Below are 19,358 nucleotides of genomic sequence, written 5' to 3'. Positions count from 1 at the left end.
GGGTTATTCATATGCGCTCTTGTGTATAAAGTTAGTTTGCGGTTTCCAAAAATCTGGGGGCAGCTTTCACCCCCTCCCACCTCCACAAAGATCAATGAACCCTATCCACCAATGTCTGTGTAGTATTCCGATGAACGCAATACAAACTAAGGTTGGGCTGGAGGATTCACCTGCCTGGCTCTGCAGTTGTGTATCCGTTAGAAGCCAGCCAAATGTCTCTGGCAGCTCACAAGCGAGGCATGAAGACAGTGGGCTCGCCCCCAGCATCACTTAAGCAGAGGGGCATCTCCTCCTCCATGAATCTGCCCCATCCTTAGTCACCTTAGCTGTTCTGTCCTCTGAGAGGAGCCAACGAGGACGACCTTGTTCCAGTATAGGCTAGTTAGCTAGACTAGAACTGGGAACTTTTCTATCCATGTTATGTTTCCTACAATGAACGACTTTGCTATTACAGTGGTGCCTCACAAGACGAAAATAATCCGTTCCGTGAGTCTCTTCGTCTAGCGGTTTTTTCATCTTGCGAAGCAACCCCATTAGCGGCTTAGCGGCTATTAAAGGCTTAGCGGCTAAAAGGCTATTAGCGGATTAGAAAAAGGGGGGGGGGAGCGAAAAAAAATCGCAAGACTCACAAGACGTTTTCGTCTTGCGAAGCAAGCCCATAGGGAAATTTGTCTTGCGAAGCAACTCAAAAACGGCAAACCCTTTCGTCTAGCGGGTTTTTCGTCTTGCGAGGCATTCGTCTTGCGGGGCACCACTGTACCTACAAGCATCTCTCTGTGTGTGCTTGCGTGCGCGATTGCAACAGGGATAAGTCTGCTCTCTAACCAAGATTCAGCCCCTTAATGTTGCCTTACTCTGCACACTAAAATGGTTTGGACAGGTAATTGGAACCCAATACTTGGACAGACTTGAACTCTGGTCCCCCAGAGCCTGGTCTAGTACTCTAACCACTACACCAGCGGTTCTCAACCTGTGGGTCCCCAGATGTTGTTGGACTACAACTCCCATCATCCCCGAGCTCTGGCCTTGCTAGCTAGGGATGATGGGAGTTGTAGTCCAACAACATCTGGGGACCCACAGGTTGAGAACTGCTGTACTGCACTGTACTGACTGCTTCCTGAGTCCATGTTGCCAGCCCCTGGTCATTGCCCCCCTTGCAGTTTACATCCTCCATGAAGTGCCCAGCTGGTTCCCGGTGTCACGATAAGAACAACAGCTTCTAAGCAGAACATGTCCTTAGAAACCAGAACTGGGGCAGGCTTGGGAGAAAAGAGCTAGCAAGAAACAGAACCCTACCCCTCACTCTCTCGCTCGTGCCCCCACTCCCTCCCTGCGATCTGCAAAGCTATTTCCAATCTCAGAGTTGTGTGGGCGTGTAATAATCCTGATGATGGGGCTAACTGAAGTCAAAGGGGTGGCTGGGCCCGACGTCACCAGCAGCAAGGACATCACGCTCACTGGAAAGAGTCAGGAAGCCAGAGGGCGCACCCGCCATGCCAAAAGTTCCTGAGGAGTCAGCAAGTCTGCACAGTTTGCTCCAGATGAGCACCACATGTAAATCACAGGGTGGGGAGGGGGGATATCCAGCCTAACCCCAGGGTTGCCAATGCACATGGCTGATGGCATGAGAAGAAAGAATAGGGAAGACAGAGACAGAGCAGCAGAAACTTAAAACTGGTCCATAAAAAGGCATCGCTTCTGCCTTCTCCCCCGCTACAGTTCCATAGCTAAAATTCTGCACCAAGATGCACTGATCCTGTTCTATAGGACTGCCTGTCTGCAAAGTGTGCAGCAAACGGCACAGGGATCTCCCACCAAGGAGATTCAGGGGCTGCAAAGGGTGGGGCACAAAAACCAAGCTCAGTGATTGGTTCAGATAGAAAAAGACAACAACCATTGAACCTGGGCTCGTGGCTGAGCTTACACTCAATGTGGAACCAGAGACGGTTCTGGCCTTTTAACAGCGTTGTCCCTGCATGAGGTGCATGTTTTCTGTATTCACACTTTGGATTTTTTTAAAATACACTTGAATAAGAAGTTTGATGGAAACCAGCTCAAAATAAGGAACAGGAAATGTATAACCAGGTTGAACGGAAAGGGTGAAGTCCGGAGGGTGGAAACGCGAGAACGGGCCTTTTCTGTGGTGGCCCCCCCTTTGGGAAATGCTCTCCCCAGGGAAGTTTGCCTGGCGCCTTCATTATGTATTTGTAGGTGCCAGCCGAAAATGTTCCTCTTCCGCCAGGCCTTTGGCTGATTCATATTCTACAGCCTTTTAAAATGTGTCTGTGGGAAGGGGGGATAATCGTTCTGCTGTTTTGCTTTCCTTATTTACTTGTTTTTATCCTGCATTTTATTCCGTGAATTGCCCTGAGATCTTATGATGAAGAGCTGTATATAAATCTAAAAAAAACAAAGAAAAAGAAATGCTAAGGGTGAGGGGAAAAAAAACCTCTTGCATTTCCCAGCATCCGAAGTAGGAGCAAGGCCAGGTTGTTATTCATGTGGATGGATGCAAGCTGGTGGATGGTCTGGAACACAAGAAAAGGAGACCTAGACTGTTCTCTTCAGTCTGAATTTGTACACACAACGGCGTGACGGCTGCTTGGGAGGCAAGCTCTTCCAAAGAGCAGCTTGGCACATGGCTCCAGCATGTGTTGTGGAGGTGTAGAGAAAACTGACAGATTTGCACAATGGTTACTTGGCCAGAAGGCTCCATAAACCAGCTTCTGCCGTGTGTGCATTGAGGCTTGTTTGTGTGAATCAGAACCTAAATTTTCAGGCGAAAGTCCTCTGGTGCTTCAGGATCCTATGTTTTTTTCCAGTTTCCCAGAGAGGACGTCTGGTGAGATGTGCAAGAAAAGCTGAGCTAGAAGCACAGAGAGCCACACGCACGGCCTCAGGGGCAGCGCTGTGGAAATGCCAGTGTGTTGTGGGAGTGCAGAACATGGCACCTGAGCTCTTTTCAGCTTTCCCCGGGGGGGAAAAAGGGTGGGAGAGCACATTTCAAGTTCTTATAGGCGCTTTTGCACGAAGCAACTGGCAAGTTTTGCCGCCATAGGCTTAGTAACAGCTTTTGAAAATTGTTGTTGTTTAGTCGTGACCGACTCTTCGTGACCCCCTGGACCAGAGCACGCCAGGCACTCCTGTCTTCCACTGCCTCCCGCAGCTTGGTCAGACTCATGCTGGTAACTGGGCTATTCAGACAGGTTTATGCGTTGATATTTTATGACCCACTCTATCCTATGGGATGCGGGTGGAGCTGTGGGTTAAACTAGAGAGCCTAGGACTTGCCGATCAGAAGGTCGGCGGTTCAAATCCCCGCGACGGGGTGAGCTTCCCATTGCTCGGTCCCTGCTTCTGCCAACCTAGCAGTTCGAAAGCACCTCAAAGTGCAAGTAGATAAATAGGTACCACTCCGGCGGGAAGGTAAACGGCATTTCCGTGCGCTGCTCTGGTTCGCCAGAAGCGGCTTAGTCATGCTGGCCACATGACCCGGAAGCTGTACGCTGGCTCCCTCGGCCAGTAAAGCGAGATGAGCGCCACAACCCCAGAGTTGGTTATGACTGGACCTAATGGGGTCCCGTTACCTTTAATCCTATGGGATCAGGGTGAAGGACAGTTATTTAAGGACACATCCTAAAGAACCCTGTCCTAGAGGAGTCCCCCACCAAGGCAGTGGAAGCTACTGAAGTAAAAGAGACCACCAAACAGTAAGGAAATTAAACACTGCACTTTACAAAAGAAAGGGAAGTCAACTATGGAGAAAACAGTTTCATTCCCCCCCCCCCCTCACATTTCCTCGCCTCGGTTAACAATCCCTCATAACGCAGAATAACCAGCTTGCTCCCTCCCCTAAGCCAAAGTCTAGGGGGCAAATATAGAGGGGAAACCCCACAAAAGACTTCCTACGGCTGCTGCAGCTGGTCCTCAGAATGCCCTGCTGTGGGGGCTCCTTGCAGGTGATCTTCAGAGAAGAAGGAAGGGAGCAGTTGTTGTCGTCGCCCCCCTGCCTCCGCCCCCCCAGCCCTGCTCGGCATAGATCTTGCAGCAAGCCCCAATCACAGCCCTCTGGGGAAAGCTTGGCTAAGAACAACGGGGATTGTAATGAACTCTGTGCATTGAGCTCCATCTCAGCTTCAAGGCGGCTCGCCAAGAGCAAAACCGGGGCGCCGGGCCAGGAACCTGAAACTGGATCCTTTCCCGCTCAAGAGCGCTAATGGACTGGGGCTCCCTCCTGGTTGCCCCCGAGCTCTTCTCTGCTCCAAAACAGTTTTATGTTCCTTGTTAAGGGGACAGGAGAGGGAGGAGGAGATTTCTGTCCTGAAAACCCTGCCTTCCCAAGACAGCATGTAGTTTGCTCCCCGCTCCAATCCCCCTTTCCCACTGCAGTGAGAAAAATGGTTGTTTCCATATCCAAGGACAAGGACCGTGGCAGAGGGGTGTGTTGGCATGGGCAGTAGCTGCAAACTGAGAAGGAAGTTGTGTGCTGTCTCTCAATTCAAGCAGAATATTAACTTACAGAAGAAGCAATAGCTTTGGGGCTAAGAAATGCTGTGGCTTAGCTGTTTTGTCCATGCTTGGGCTGGTGGTTTACCGTATTTTTCGCTCCATTGGACGCACCGGACCATAGGACGCACCAGACCATAGGAGGGGGAGAACAGGGAAAAAATTTTTTTTCTTGTTCTTCCCCTCTAAAACAAGGTGCGTTCAAGGTACATTCACCAGAGCTTGTGGGGCTGGCGGTGGGGGGAAGCGCTGCTTTCCCCCACCGCCAGCCTCAAAGATCTCTGAAGCCTTTGGAGCGCAGCGCCCCGCTGCCCTGCAGAGGTTTGTGCGCAGCCGTCCCCAAGCTAGAGCAGCGAGACGGAGCCCTCCGTCTCGCTGTTCTGGCTTGGGAACAGCCTTGCTAGCCTCTGCAGGACAGCGGGGTGCCTTCACCCCGCTGCCCTGCAGAGGTCTGCGCGCAGCCGTCCCCAAGCTAGAGCAGCGAGACGGAGCCCTCCGTCTCGCTGTTCTGGCTTGGGAACAGCCTTGCTAGCCTCTGCAGGACAGCGGGGTGAAGGCACCCCGCTGCCCTGCAGAGGTTTGCGCGCAGCCGTCCCCAAGCTAGAGCAGCGAGACGGAGCCCTCCGTCTCGCTGTTCTGGCTTGGGAACAGCCTTGCTAGCCTCTGCAGGACAGCGGGGTGAAGGCGCCCCGCTGCCCTGGAGAGGTTTGCGCTCAGCCGTCCCCAAGCTAGAGCAGCGAGACGGAGCACTCCGTCTCGCTGTTCTGGCTTGGGAACAGCCTTGCTAGCCTCTGCAGGACAGCGGGGTGAAGGCACCCCGCTGTCCTGCAGAGGTTTGTGCGCAGCCGTCCCCAAGCTAGAGCAGCGAGACGGAGCCCTCCGTCTCGCTGTTCTGGCTTGGGAACAGCCTTGCTAGCCTCTGCAGGACAGCGGGGTGAAGGCACCCCGCTGCCCTGCAGAGGTTTGCGCGCAGCCGTCCCCAAGCTAGAGCAGCGAGACGGAGCCCTCCGTCTCGCTGTTCTGGCTTGGGAACAGCCTTGCTAGCCTCTGCAGGACAGCGGGGTGAAGGCACCCCGCTGCCCTGGAGAGGTTTGCGCTCAGCCGTCCCCAAGCTAGAGCAGCGAGACGGAGCCCTCCGTCTCGCTTTTCTGGCTTGGGAACAGCCTTGCTAGCTTCTGCAGGACAGCGGGGTGAAGGCACCCCGCTGCCCTGGAGAGGTTTGCGCGCAGCCGTCCCCAAGCTAGAGCAGCGAGACGGAGCACTCCGCAGTGCTCCGTCTTCCTGTTCTGCCTTTGGGCTTAGCGGCGCAGCCTGCATTCGCTCTATAGGACGCACACACATTTCCCCTTAATTTTTGGAGGGGAAAATGTGCGTCCTATAGAACGAAAAATACGGTATCTCCCCCAGGCAAACTTATAAATGGGAAGTCAAGATGACCAGATAGAGATTATATATCCTAGTTTGTGTGGGGAGAGACAGGCCACCAGGCCAGGTCTGGACGCAGCGGCACTAAGGTTTTGCCCACATTTCCGCTTGCCCTATGCCTAGAAAAGCAAGAATTTGAGCGGTTTCCCTGTTGCCCTGCGTCCTTTCCTAGGGCTAAATCGGAGCAAACATCTATCTGGAGAAAACCTGAAATGCCGTTTGCTCCAACTGAGTGCTAAAAAGTGCTTTTCCCCAGGGGGAAGTGAGAGGAAGCCTTCAGCCAGACCAGGGCTGAGCTCCAGTTAGCACTGCAGCAGCAAGACTGTGGAAGGAGCACAAATCTTTCTCCCAGTTTCTGGCCCGGATCTGAATCTGTTTTTATATTTATAGCTTTTATATATATATAAAATCATGTTTATAATATGCAATTGTTTCTAGCTGCTTTTATATATGATACTGTTTTATGTGTGCCATTATACTGGAAATGGTTTCAAGATGCCTCGCGAGAAGCGATTAACAGATGAAACGAAATGAAAAACTCCTACGAATATTGCACATGGACATTTGCCTCCAAAGCTGGTCCCAGGATGGCTAGCTGCATATTGACACATGCCCATAAACCCTGCCTGGAATCTCCAACAAGCAACAGGAGGATGGCAGCAGGGAAGCCCCTATACTTACTCGTCCGGTTTGCTCATAGGTCCCCGATTAATGGAGGTCATGGGGTTGTCTGCCCACGAGATCTGCTCCCCGATTGTTGGCTGACCGAACTGATGATCTGTGACTCCCAGTTCCAGCTCAGGCAATCCTGGGGGGAGGAAGGAGGGAGGAGAGAAGAGAAGTTAAATGGCAGGATCCCACCCTGTCCTGGTCGGAAACTTCAGCTGGTGCAGAATTCAGCGGCCAGGTTGCTCACCGGAGCAAGATGGTTTGAGCATATTACACCGATCCTGGTCCAACTGCACTGGCTACCGATTAGTTTCTGGGCCCGATTCAAAGTGCTGGTTTTGACCTATAAAGCCTTAAATGGCTCAGGATCGCAAAGAGAACAACAACTACCAGACTTGATGGATTACTGTATTTTAATATTTTGTTGGAAGCCGCCCAGAGTGGCTGGAGAAGCCCAGCTAGATGGGTGGGGTATAATTAATTAATTATTATTAATAATAATAAACCTCAAGGACCGCCTCTTCCCATATGAACCTACCCGGACCCTGAGATCATCTTCTGATGCCCTCCTTCATGTGCCTCTTCCACGAGAGGTCAGGAGGGTAGCAGCACGAGAGCGGGGCCTTCTCTGTGGTGGCTTCCCGTCTGTGGAATGCTCTCCCCAAGGAAGTCCACCTGGCGCCTTCACTATACACCCTTTAGGCACCAGGCAAAAACGTTCCTTTTCAACCAGACCCTTGCCTGACTCAATCTACATCCTATAACCTTTTTAATAAAATGCTGGCTCTTTTGGTGTTTTTTAAATTGGTTTGTTGGTTTTGTTTTGATTTTATGTATTTGATATTCTATGTGAACCGCCCTGAGACCTTCAGGTATAGGGCGGTGTAGAAATCAAATAAATAATTAAACAAACAAACAAACAAACAAACAAATATGATGATGATAATGATAATGATGATGATGATGATAATAATAATAATGATGATGATGATGATGTGGTGGGACTAAAAGAGAGGGTGGGAGGACATCAAGGATGGTGGTGGCCAAGGCTAATTAGAAGGGGAAGCCAGTTTAGCATATCTATAATAATAACAAATTTTTATTTATACCCCGCCCTTCCTGGTTCAGAAAACCGGGCTCAGGGCAGCTAACAACAAATTTAAAACATTTAATTGATGAAAGAAAAAACAGCATAAAATACAGCATAAAACATGAATAACAATAAATTCAGAATTCAAAAATAAATTTAGGGAGGAAATCCATCCAATAAACATTAGATAGTCACCAGGGCTAGTTGGCTGAATTGGTCCTACTTGGGCCAGCGAGGAGACCAGGGGAGAATTAGCTGTGGGATCCCAGAGCGGGTATTCTTCATAAAAAGGGAAGGGGGAGGGAAGGAAAGATCAGGCTAAGTTCAAATTGAAAGCCAGGCGGAATAGCTCTGTCTTACAGGCCCTGCGGAAGGAGGTTAAATCCTGAAGGGCCCTGGTCTCATGGGACAGAGCATTCCACCAGGTCGGAGCCATCACTGAGAAGGCCCTGGCGGAGGATAGTCTGACTTCCTTAGAGCCCGGGACCTCTAAACTATGGTTATTCATGGACCTTAAGGTCCTCTGGGGGGCAGACCAGGAGAGGTGATCATTTATTAATTAAATTTGTACGCCGCCCTTTGTCTGCAGATCTCAGGGCGGTTTACGGCATAAAAAAATACAAGACAAAACACACAAAATACGTAATAAAAGCAAGAGCAAAACGAAGAGGTTTTGAACTAGATGCTCCTGCAGTAGAAGACCCAGCCAAAATGCTTCCTTAAGCCTTCCAAGGAATGGAAACAGGTCGCTGGGGAGTGAAATAACCAACTAAAGGATGGAAATATATATATGTTTACATGCTACATGTTGCCTGTTATGTGTATTGTCTGTTAAGTGTATGTGAGTCTGTTCCTTGTGTCTCTGTCATTTCAGAAATGTTTAAGGGCTTTGTGTTTAAAATTGGCCACGACATCCACAGACTGCCTTTCTTAAGTGTGCGTAGTTTAAAAATGCAAGCTTGCTTCAAATTTTAGTTTAAAGAAACCATGCTGGACCTGAGCAACTTAAACATGGCATGTTTTAACACTGGGAGCCGCCCAGAGTGGCTGGGGAAACCCAGGCAGATGGGCGGGATATAAATAATAAATAATAAATTGTTATTGTTATCGAAATGACAAAACCAGGAAAAAGTGTGTGTTTGTGTGTGTGTGTGTGTGTGTGTGTGTGTGTGTGTGTGAGAGAGAGAGAGAGAGAGAGAAGTTGAGATAGACATCAGTGCATCAGGAGGTGTGTTGACAGTGAAAAATGAGAAATCTGTGAGCAAGACTTTTATTCTTTTTCATAGGGCCTCATTTTAAACTGAAGTGTTTACACACACACACACACACACACACACACACACACACACACACACGTTTAAGGAATAATATTTCCAAGACTAACTGGGGCTAATGAGGCTGCCAACGTAAAAGCTTTATTATTTTAAAACTGAATTCAATTTGTGTTCTTCAGTCACACGCCTGGTGTAAGAAGTTGAAAAGGCAGCACAGGGTGAAATCTAAATGAGTGCAGGCATGTTCATCCAGATGGCTCTGCCTGCCCAGGATGGGAGAGACAAAGCCGCATTAAAGGTTTGCTGCGGACTGCCAATTAACTGGCCCGGTCTTTTAGCCGATGCATTAAGAGATCCTTCCAAGGGCCTTTAGAGTTCCACAAGAGACATCGCTTCAAATCCCCGCAAGGGGGGATGAGCCAATCAGAAGAAATTTTGCAAATGCTCAAAAACTTCCACCCGGGATGGCAAATTCTCTTCTTAATTATAGGCCAAAGTGATGGGGAAACTGTGTTTATTATGCGTGAGATAAGAGAGAAGAGGCGGGGGTTGCCAAAGGCACTGAAAGGTCTACATTGGTTGCCCAAAGCAGAAAATCTAAACCACTAGCATTCCCTCCAACATTTCTACAACGAAAATAGGGACGCGGGTGGCGCTGTGGGTTAAACCACAGAGCCTAGGACTTGCCGATCAGAAGGTCGGCGGTTCGAATCCCCGTGACGGGGTGAGCTCCCGTTGCTCGGTCCCTGCTCCTGCCAACCTAGGAGCAGTTTGAAAGCACATCAAAGTGCAAGTAGATAAATAGGTACCGCTCCAGCGGGAAGGTAAACGGCGTTTCCATGCACTGCTCTGGTTCGCCAGAAGCAGCTTAGCCATGCTGGCCACATGACCCGGAAGCTGTACGCCGGCTCCCTCGGCTAATAAAGCGAGATGAGCGCTGCAACCCCAGAGTCGGCCACGACTGGACCTAATGGTCAGGGGTCCCTTTACCTTTAATCTTTATTCCATAAAAATAAAAATACAATTGTTATTATTGTACCCCGCCCATCTGTCTGGATTGCCCCAGCCACTCTGGGTGGCTCCCAACATATATAAAAAACATAACAAAACATTAAAACATTTCAAAACTGCCTTCAGATGTCTTCTAAAGGTTGTAGAGTTACTCATTTCATTGGCTCGGGGGTCGCACTAGTTCCCAAAGTAAGTGGTAGCTCCCTCGCCTCCATGGGGTCAAGGGGGAAGGTGTAAATAAATGGCTATCAGACTTTGAAAAGCTAGATCAAGTTCATCAGTTTTGTTGACTTAATTAAACTGAGTGGTTTCAATTGGATTTTGAAGAAATGCGCAATTAATTGTCGCTGAAGTTTATTGTGCTGTTATCTTCCTTTGTGGGTCACAGAAACTGTTATTCTGAATAATGCTTTTAATAGGGTAAGGTAAAGGTAAAGGGACCCCTGACCATTAGGTCCATTCGTGACCGACTCTGGGGTTGCGGCGCTCATCTCGCTTTATCGGCCAAGGGAGCCGGCGTACAGCTTCCGGGCCATGTGGCCAGCCTGACTAGGCCGCTTCTGGTGAACCAAAGCAGCGCATGGAAACGCCGTTTACCTTCCTGCCAGAGCGGTACCTATTTATCTACTTGCACTTTGACGTGCTTTCAAACTGCTAGGTTGGCAGGAGCAGGGACCGAGCAACGGGAGCTCACCCCGTCGCGGGGATTCGAACCGCCAACCTTCTGATCGGCATGTCCTAGGCTCTGTGGTTTAACCCACAGTGCCTCCCGTGCCCCTTTTTAATAGGGTAGGGTACGGGGAAATTGGGGGTAATTTTATGGAGCCCTGAAAATGTTTGGGGACCCCTGATCTAGAGCTTTGCCCTGGTTTTGAACATCTGCTTAGCTGGCTGAGCCCTGGCCATCAAGTTCTCCTCCTGTGGACGGGCAACACTGCTGATAATGCGAAACCCGCAAAGTGTGCGCCGCAGCCATGGGTTAGAGAGCGAAGTCGACCAGAGAGAGCAGGTTTTGTTCTTGCGCTGGCTATGCAGCAGAGAAGAAGTGTTCGCAAGGGTTGCCTGGCAACAGGAAAATAAAGGGAGCACTGGCAACAGCAGCGGCGCTGCCAATTTACAGCTGAGCAAGGATATGCGCCACGTGGGGGGAGAGTGGCTCAGGTGCGCACTCCACCCATAGGGTGTCGCCCGCACAGCTGCCCCTGGGAAGTGCAACTGGAAAGCAAACCCGGAGATGATCTCAGCTGTGCATCTTGCCTTTCCAGAGGCCAAACCAAACATCCTTCCCGAACATGCTAGCAAGCACAATCACATGGCGTCCTTTCCTTTCTAAGCTCCGAGAACGAGTTGTTCGCTGCTCGTGAAAGACAAGGCGTATACCCCCCCCCAACACTGTTTGTGTGTGTTCTAAAAACAGTAACTCCAGGAGACCAAAACTTGCTTGTGAGCATCCTGGATCGTCTAACTGACCGCAGTTGGAGAAGGTAGTGCTGTCTGAGACAGCATAGCTGTTTCCTAACATTCTGTCTTCTGAGGAAGCACAGATCTACCATTCTTGCCATTTGTTTTAAAAAAAAAAAACACCAAGCAAATAAACCTGCAACCAGATTATTTTTATGAGCAGTCATCTTGCGAGCCAGATAAAAATACAGTCATACCTCGGGTTACAGCTGCTTCAGGTTGCGCGTTTTCGGGTTGTGCACTGCACTGAACCCAGAAGTACCGGAGCGGGTTACTTCCGGGTTTCAGCACTCGCGCATGCGCATAAGCGCTAAATCGCGCTTTGCGCATAGGTGCCAAATCGCAACCCACGCGTGCGCAGACACGGCACTGCGGGTTGCGAACGTGCCTCCTGCATGGATCATGTTCGCAACCTGAGCGTCCACTGTATTTGATTTCTTTTACATCCGACTTTTAAAAAAATATTAACGCTACAGCTTTCTTTTTAACATTAGCCCTGCTATGCTCGGATAACCTCTAACTCAGTTAATATCTAAACAGAATCTATGCCTCTGCCACATACACTGAGTTTAGAAGAGGCTTTCCTTTGTAAATCAAGAACCAATTTGATCCATTTGTCAGACATGAATATTTACGCTCTAGACGCCAAATGCAGGCAATTTCATTTTCATCGGATGAAAACAACCTGCTCTAGTCTGCCCTGCTTAATCTATCAGATCTTGCTTTGATCTCTCAGTGGTGAGACAGAGATAGGGGTGGGGCTGTGCTAAGTGAATCTCAAAGGACAGGCTGCTTGCATAGGCTGCTTGGGTGTGAGGGCCATGGAGTGCTTGAATATTCCCTCCGGCTCACACTGCATCATAGGTTTTGTAGTGTTTAGAAATACCGAAAACCTTTTTCATCTGTCTGATGGTTGTGCTGCAGGATTGGCTTGGCAGCGGGTGAAATGGTCAGAAACTCTGCATTCAACCTCAGTTCTGCTTTCCGTGGATTTTGGCAGCAGCAATACAGGAGCGCATCAGAAGAGGCTCTTTGTTGCACAATTCCCCAAACGGGAGTGCCGCTATCCCAGATGTGGCGACACTGATAAAATGAGGGGCTTTGGGATTTGATGTGCTGGAACTGCTAAGGCTGGGGATAATTCCTAAAGATTTCCACACACGTTTAGAATGCCACAGCGCTGATCCCCCCCCGTCCTGCTAACTGGGACAATGATAGGAACTGACTTTTCTGGGTTCTGCAGCGAAGCTGCTTCCCTGCACTGACTTTCAACACAGCTCTGCTATTGTCTCCTCTGCTTCAGGGTGAAAGACGGAGCTGGCAGGCTGGGGGGGGGGGGGGCGCATTTCCTTAACATGTCAGAACTAATGCTGGGCTGACTAGGCTGCTTATTTCCCTAGCAGGTTAAGCATGACTTTTAAAGACACGTTTATTTGCTCAGGCCCTTCGGAGGGAGTTGAGTCTGTTAGTTTAATTCATCTCAGTTTCGAATTCCTATGAGGTTTTAAGGTTTCTTGAAGGTTTAAACTGCATGGTTTTACACCATGTGGGTAGACCGACCTGTGATCTTCAGATCTTTAGGCACCAGGCGAAAACATTCCTCTTCAACCAGGCCTTGAGCTGGTTAACATCCTATACCCTTTTAAACAGGGACGCGGGTGCTGCTGTGGGTTAAACCACAGAGCCTAGGACTTGCCGATCAGAAGGTCGGTGGTTCGAATCCCCGCAATGACGGGGTGAGCTCCCGTTGCTCGGTCCCTGCTCCTGCCAACCTAGCAGTTCGAAAGCATGTCAAAGTGCAAGTAGATAAATAGGTACCGCTCCGGCAGGAAGGTAAACGGCGTTTCCATGTGCTGCTCTGGTTCGCCAGAAGCGGCTTAGTCCTGCTGGCCACATGACCTGGAAGCTGTATGCCGGCTCCCTCGACCAATAAAGTGAGATGAGCGCCGCAACCCCAGAGTCGGTCACGACTGGACCTAATGGTCAGGGGTCCTTTTATCTTTACCTTTACCTTACCCTTTTAAATGTGTGTTTTGGGAAGGTTTTTGTTTTGTTTTTATTATGTATTTTGCCTTTTTTATATTGTATTTTCATGTTGTGAACTGCCCTGATGAAGGGCAGCATGCAAATTGAACAAACAAAATAAGGGTACTTTAGCAATAAACTGATAAGGATGATAACTCACAACAAAATGGGAGACAGACTACAGCGTGGTGAAAGTCCCTGCACAGTTGTGAGTTTTGGCGGCTCATCATTTCTCAGGCCGACTACCTCAAAGGGTCATTGGGAGAAGGACTATACAGTGGTACCTTGGTTTAAGAACAGCTTAGTTTATGAACAACTTGGAATAAGAACGCTGCAAACTTGGAAGTCGGTGTTTTGGTTTGTGAACTTTGCCTTGGAAGCAGAACATGTTCCGCTTCCTGTTGAGTGTGTTCCATTTGTAAATTGAGTCCCCCGCCGCTATGGGAAAGCTTTGGTTTAAGAACGGACTTCCGGAATGGATTAAGTTTGTAAACCAAGGTACCACTGTGTATTTTGTCTATTGAAAAATGCCAGGGGTCCTTCTCTCCGGTGCCACAGATGCCCCTACCTGTGTCAGGCTGGAAGGGGCTTGGTCCAGGTACCGCCCCCCTGCCTTGCTCGGAAGGCAAACCAGGGTGAGGGCTGCTGCCGTTGGTTGCGGAGAAAGGCGCCGTCCTGAGCTGAACCGGCTCCAGGGGGTCGCAGAATTCGAAGGGGGACCGGCCGGCCTGCATTCCCTGCCCACCGTTGACAGCTGGAACACAGAAATAAAAAATCAGAGCTCCGCACGGGGTGACTGTAGGCCCATGAGCAATTAACAGGGATGTGAGAGAAGGATCAAGCTGGCACCTGGGTTGCAGAAACCTCAATGGGCTCATTCGGGACAGTGCGGCTGCTCACCCTCCAGGAACCTCACTTCCAAGAGTGGCCAGGCTTAACGCCATGCATTTCAGATCAACGGTGAACAACGGTCACTTCTCTCTCCCCTCTGTGGCCCCCTAGTCTTGTGCTGTGGCCCCCTTGGAATATCCTGGGGGGGGGGGCAGGGGACTATATCCCCCCCACCCGTTGAGAATGTAGTCTCCACCATGTGCTGGAGTTCTCGCACAGTCCACCAGAGGGCTCTCCTGACCCCTCTTCTCATCCAAACTACTCATCCAAATTAAATTGGCTCACTTTATTCTTCTTTTTTGGACCGCGGCTCTTTTCAGTTACTCTTTTCATGCAACTGCCACTAAAGCACTCAAGTTGGTTTGAAGCACAAGTCCACAAGCTGAAAATCCTGACTGCAAACTTTCACATTTTTTATTTCCAAACTCTTATTTCTTCTTGTTTACCTTCCCAATAACGATTTATTTCGTTTGAGAGCTTCAGAAAAGGGACGCTAAGCATTTAAACAAACAAGCTTTTTTTTTTTTTTGCATGATTGCCTGGAAATGTAGCAAAACCACAAAAGGATTTTTTTAAAAAAACAGAAACTTCAAATTTGAAAATTTCCAGAAATCAAAAAATTCTTATTCAGATTTTTTTAAAAAAATTGTTGCCAACTTAACAAGTCTTTTGGTTTTAATGGAATCTACTTGGTTGCCTTAACCAGATCTGGCCATATAGATATACTCCAATATCCACTTCCTACAACATTTTTTTTCTTGCTGTATACATTTCAGGGTCCACTCCAAACCATCCCAGAATATCATTTTGTCTTCTGGACCATCTCCAAGGCATGTGTAAGCTTTTGTATCACACAATGCCCTTTGCCAGGAAGAACAGTTCCGTGTTAACTCAAAAGCTTGCACACTCCCGGCCAATGAAAGCCCATTCCAATAAAACAAGAATAAAAGGGAAAGTGATCACCAGCCAATGGAACTGACGCTCAACTCTAAAAGACTTTTCTGCATCACTGATGTCCCCAAATCTCCAGCAGTACAAGGAGCCCAGTCAAGTCAAAACATGCCAATGACTTCTGAATGGCCTTATAAGCTGGATTTTCTGCAGGCATTCAGATCCTTGGAATAAGGATTTTTAGCATGCAAGGAACAAGCTTGGGTGGAAAGCAGCTGCCTGATGTTTGCCCCGGGAATTTATGGAGAGGGGATGGAAGACACAGGGCAGCTTGGGAACTGACAGCACTCTTTCAGGCCTCCTGACTATGGGAAGGCAAAGCTCCCTCCTTTGATGCGTCTTGTAGCTGTCACTCACAAATGTCACTAGGGCTTGAGAATCTCCTCTCTTGACCTGAGGTGGGCTGCTCTCATCTGGTGGCTGTTGACCCTCTGTTTTAGGTGCTGCTCAACAATGGTAAAATCAAGCAAATGAATGCTTCTTTCCTGTGAGTGAGTCCTTTTATTTTGGTTTACAGCCAACATGGTGAATTCCAGACGATTTGGGGATGCAACCCCAATCATCCATCTGGCTATGCTGGCTGGGGCTGAAGGAGCGTCTCCACCCCCATCGTCCAGCCTGGACACTGAGGTCCAGCTCCGAGGGCCTTCTGGCGGTTCCCTCATTGCGAGAAGTGAGGTTACAGGGAACCAGGCAGAGGGCCTTCTCGGTGGTGGCGCCTGCCCTGTGAAATGCCCTTCCATCAGATGTCAAGGCAATAAGCAACTACCTAACTTTTAAAAGACATCTGAAGGCAGCCCTGTTTAAGAAAATTTTTAATGTTTAATGCTGTATTGTGTGTGTGTGTGTGTGTGTGTGTGTGTGTGTGTGTGTCTGCATATATGTATGTATGTATGTATGTGTGTGTGTGTGTGTGTGTGTGTATATATGTTTGTGTGTGTGTGTATACACACACACACACACACACACACACACAGTTGGGAGCTGCCCAGAGTGCCTGGGGAAACCCAATCAGATGGGTGGGATATAAATAATACTTTATTATTATTATTATTATTATTATTATTATTATTATTATTATTGATCAGAGTTGCAGAGCCACAGCTTATGAGGCTGGGTGGCAACAGGACATTTCTTATGTGGGGCACATTCTTTCGTCTCGGCAACACCCACAAAAGAGAAGACTAAGGGAAGATTAGGCAAACTTCTCTTCCTGGTCAAGTCACCTACTCCATGCATGCGACAAGGTAGGCTTTTGCCTCCCCAACACAATACATTCATTCACGTACAAGACGAAACTGCATTTTTGCCAACTTAAATTGACAGGAAATTGGCACAGGACTCTAGCCAACATTTAACGTACCCATCTCCCATCTCCTACCTTGGGATCTGAGTAGCTAAATCTTAAGCCCGCCCATGTTAAACACAGCCAAACCAAGTGTTGGGGTTGGTTGCAGAATGTGGAAGGGGAATTCCCCCTGCCTCTTTCTCCTCAACCAACACCTGGCATTCAGCACGCCAATGCAATGGTACCAGGCTCCAGTCTATCAGACACATTGTGAAGAACGTGGATTAAGCGATTGTACGAGAAAGTTAGAGCATGTCCAGCCCTGGCAGTTACAGAAAGGGAAGAAAGACTTCGCAGAAGTACGTACAGCTCATCCCGGTGGGAGTTCTTGCGGCGGTGCCAGGCTGGAGGGAAGGGGTCAGGATCTCTGACTTGATGGCAATGCCGCCACTTTCGGCAGCCTCCGACCCGCACAGTCCTGGTGGCAGCTGAGCTTTCTCCAGCGACGGCAGAATCTGGTCGAGGTCCGACGCAAACTGAAGGAAGGAAGCAAGGACACAGGTCAGCCGTGGAAGCTCCGAGGGCAGCCACGGGTGGAACAAGAAACCAACCACAAGACTTTTGCTCTGGCCTGGATGGCGCAGATTCGCAAAAGCCCTGAACAACCTGGGTCCCCTCCTTATGCTCCATCCTGATAAGAGCACTTCTGGGGGGTTCCCCACACCTCTGAAGTTCAGTTGGCCTTCCCCAGAGACCCAGCCTTTAGCCCTGTCCTGTGGAACTCCCTGCCAGTAGAGGTTTGGCAGGAATAATCGCAGCTGGCTTTCAGACATATTTGGAAAGCCGCATAATTCAGACAGGCTTTTGAAATGTTCATAAAAAAACCAAACACCTATATTGATGTTTTTATGCTAAATACTATGCTGATTTAGATAGCTTCCTGGCTATGTTTCTGTATAAAGCTTCCAGAATGGCAAACAATCAGTAATAAAATTGTAATAGTAAAGGTAAAGGGACCCCTGACCATTAGGTCCAGTCGTGACCGACTCTGGAGTTGCGGCGCTCATCTCACTTTATTGGGCGAGGGAGCCAGCGTACAGCTTCTGGGTCATGTGGCCAGCATGACTAAGCCGCTTCTGGAGAACCAGAGCAGCGCACAGATACGCCGTTTACCTTCCCGCCGGAGCGGTACCTATTTATCTACTTGCACTTTGACGTGCTTTTGAACTGCTAGTTTGGCAGGAGCAGGGACCAACCAACAGGAGCTCACCCCGTCGCGGGGATTCGAACCGCCGACCTTCTGATCGGCAAGTCCTAGGCTCTGTGGTTTAACCCACAGAGCCACCTGCGTCCCATTGTAATAATGCAGCATAAACTTAAGACCATTGCGTGCATTTAGCTCAGTGTTGTCTACAAGGATCAACACTGGCTCTCCAGGATTTTAGAGCAGTAGTCTCTCCCAGGCCTGTAAGGAGATGCTGAGGATTGAGACCTTCTGGATGCCAAGGAGGTGCTTTACCACTGAGCTAAAATCCTTCCCCTTTCTTCTCTGCAAGCACAGTGGTACCTTGGCTTAAGAACAGCTTAGTTTATGAACAACTTGGATTAAGAACGCTGCAAACCCAGAAGTAGGTGTTTTGGTTTGTGAACTTTGTCTTGGAAGCAGAACATGTTCCATTTGTAAACGGAGTCCCTCGCTGCTATGGGAAAGCGCACCTTGGTTTAAGAACGCTTTGGTTTAAGAACAGACTTCCGGAACGGATTAAGTTCGTAAACCACGGTACCACTTTTATTTCAAACAATGCTTAATTAAAAAACAAACAAACCATGATCTAGAAAGTTCTGCACTGGAGGTCAGAAGCTGTTGTATATTCTACATGGACCACATCCTGCAGAAACCCAGCAGTAATTTGACATTTGGCTGGATGGCAACATACAGCCTCCAACCAGAAAAATAATAATAAATTGTTTCCTTAAAGGTGCTAAGTGGAGGGGGGGGAATGCTGTATGGAAGAAGCTGGGCCTGCAGTTACAGCAACTGCAGTGTTCAGTTTCCCTGGTCTGTTCCAGGCACACACCGTGCCTGGACAAATCAGATAAGTCCGCCGCCGTAATGTAACGGAAGAAAAGGGAAGGGTATGCATTACGTTCAGTTTGATCCAGAGAGTGATAGCACATCACGGGCTCAGAAAAAAGTGAACATCCAGAAACATTCCGAGAGTGAAAACATTGGCAAGGTGAGGTGGGCTTTTCTTTGAGCAGAAACTGTTCCAGTTTGGAAACAAGACATTTCAACTCTCACACCCACAGAGCAAGATGTTTGAAATGCTGAATCAGTCGGTCTCTCTCTCTCTCTCTCACACACATATTCACACGCATGGGGAACAGTTTCATAACCAGGAGCCTGCAGAGAGAGAAAGAGAGCAGCCATATCTACCAGGTGGGAGTTCTGCATCCACTGTGCTCAGGAAAACACAGGCACACATTTCTGCTTATTTGTATTCTGAAAAACATGAGATTGCTGGCTCATCTTTTTGTACCTGGGCATTTCCTCTGAGGACAACAGGGCCTAACTAAACCACCACATGATGGCCCACAGGGCATCATCTCAGGAAAGATTCCCTCTTGCGGAAGAGAGAGACAACAAATGCCTCGCCCACTTGCCACCTCCACTTGCCATTTCCAAAAATAAAGAAAAAGAAAAAAACACAAGAGATAAACTTACATCAAAATGTCATACAGTTCCATGTGTTGAGATTACACTGAA

The 19,358-nt window shown here is 48.8% G+C and overlaps 1 protein-coding gene across 4 annotated transcripts in view; it reads right to left on the bottom strand.

Moving 5' to 3' along the window:
• Positions 1 to 19,358, bottom strand: part of NCOA1 (nuclear receptor coactivator 1) — a 287,343-nt gene that overhangs the window by 19,220 nt on the left and 248,765 nt on the right. For all 4 annotated transcript variants that reach the window (XM_077925384.1, XM_028725219.2, XM_028725222.2 and 1 more), the window contains 3 exons: positions 16,959 to 17,127; positions 14,030 to 14,215; positions 6,613 to 6,739 (listed from right to left, as the gene is read on the bottom strand). In XM_077925384.1, the coding sequence (XP_077781510.1) occupies positions 6,613 to 6,739; positions 14,030 to 14,215; positions 16,959 to 17,127 (482 nt within the window). The remainder of the gene's footprint in view (positions 1 to 6,612; positions 6,740 to 14,029; positions 14,216 to 16,958; positions 17,128 to 19,358) is intronic.

This window comes from Podarcis muralis, chromosome 3, assembly GCF_964188315.1.
Source record: "Podarcis muralis chromosome 3, rPodMur119.hap1.1, whole genome shotgun sequence".
NCBI lineage: Eukaryota > Metazoa > Chordata > Lepidosauria > Squamata > Lacertidae > Podarcis > Podarcis muralis.
Note: the sequence above shows the minus strand (reverse complement) of the source record. Positions and strands in the feature narration are given on the sequence as shown.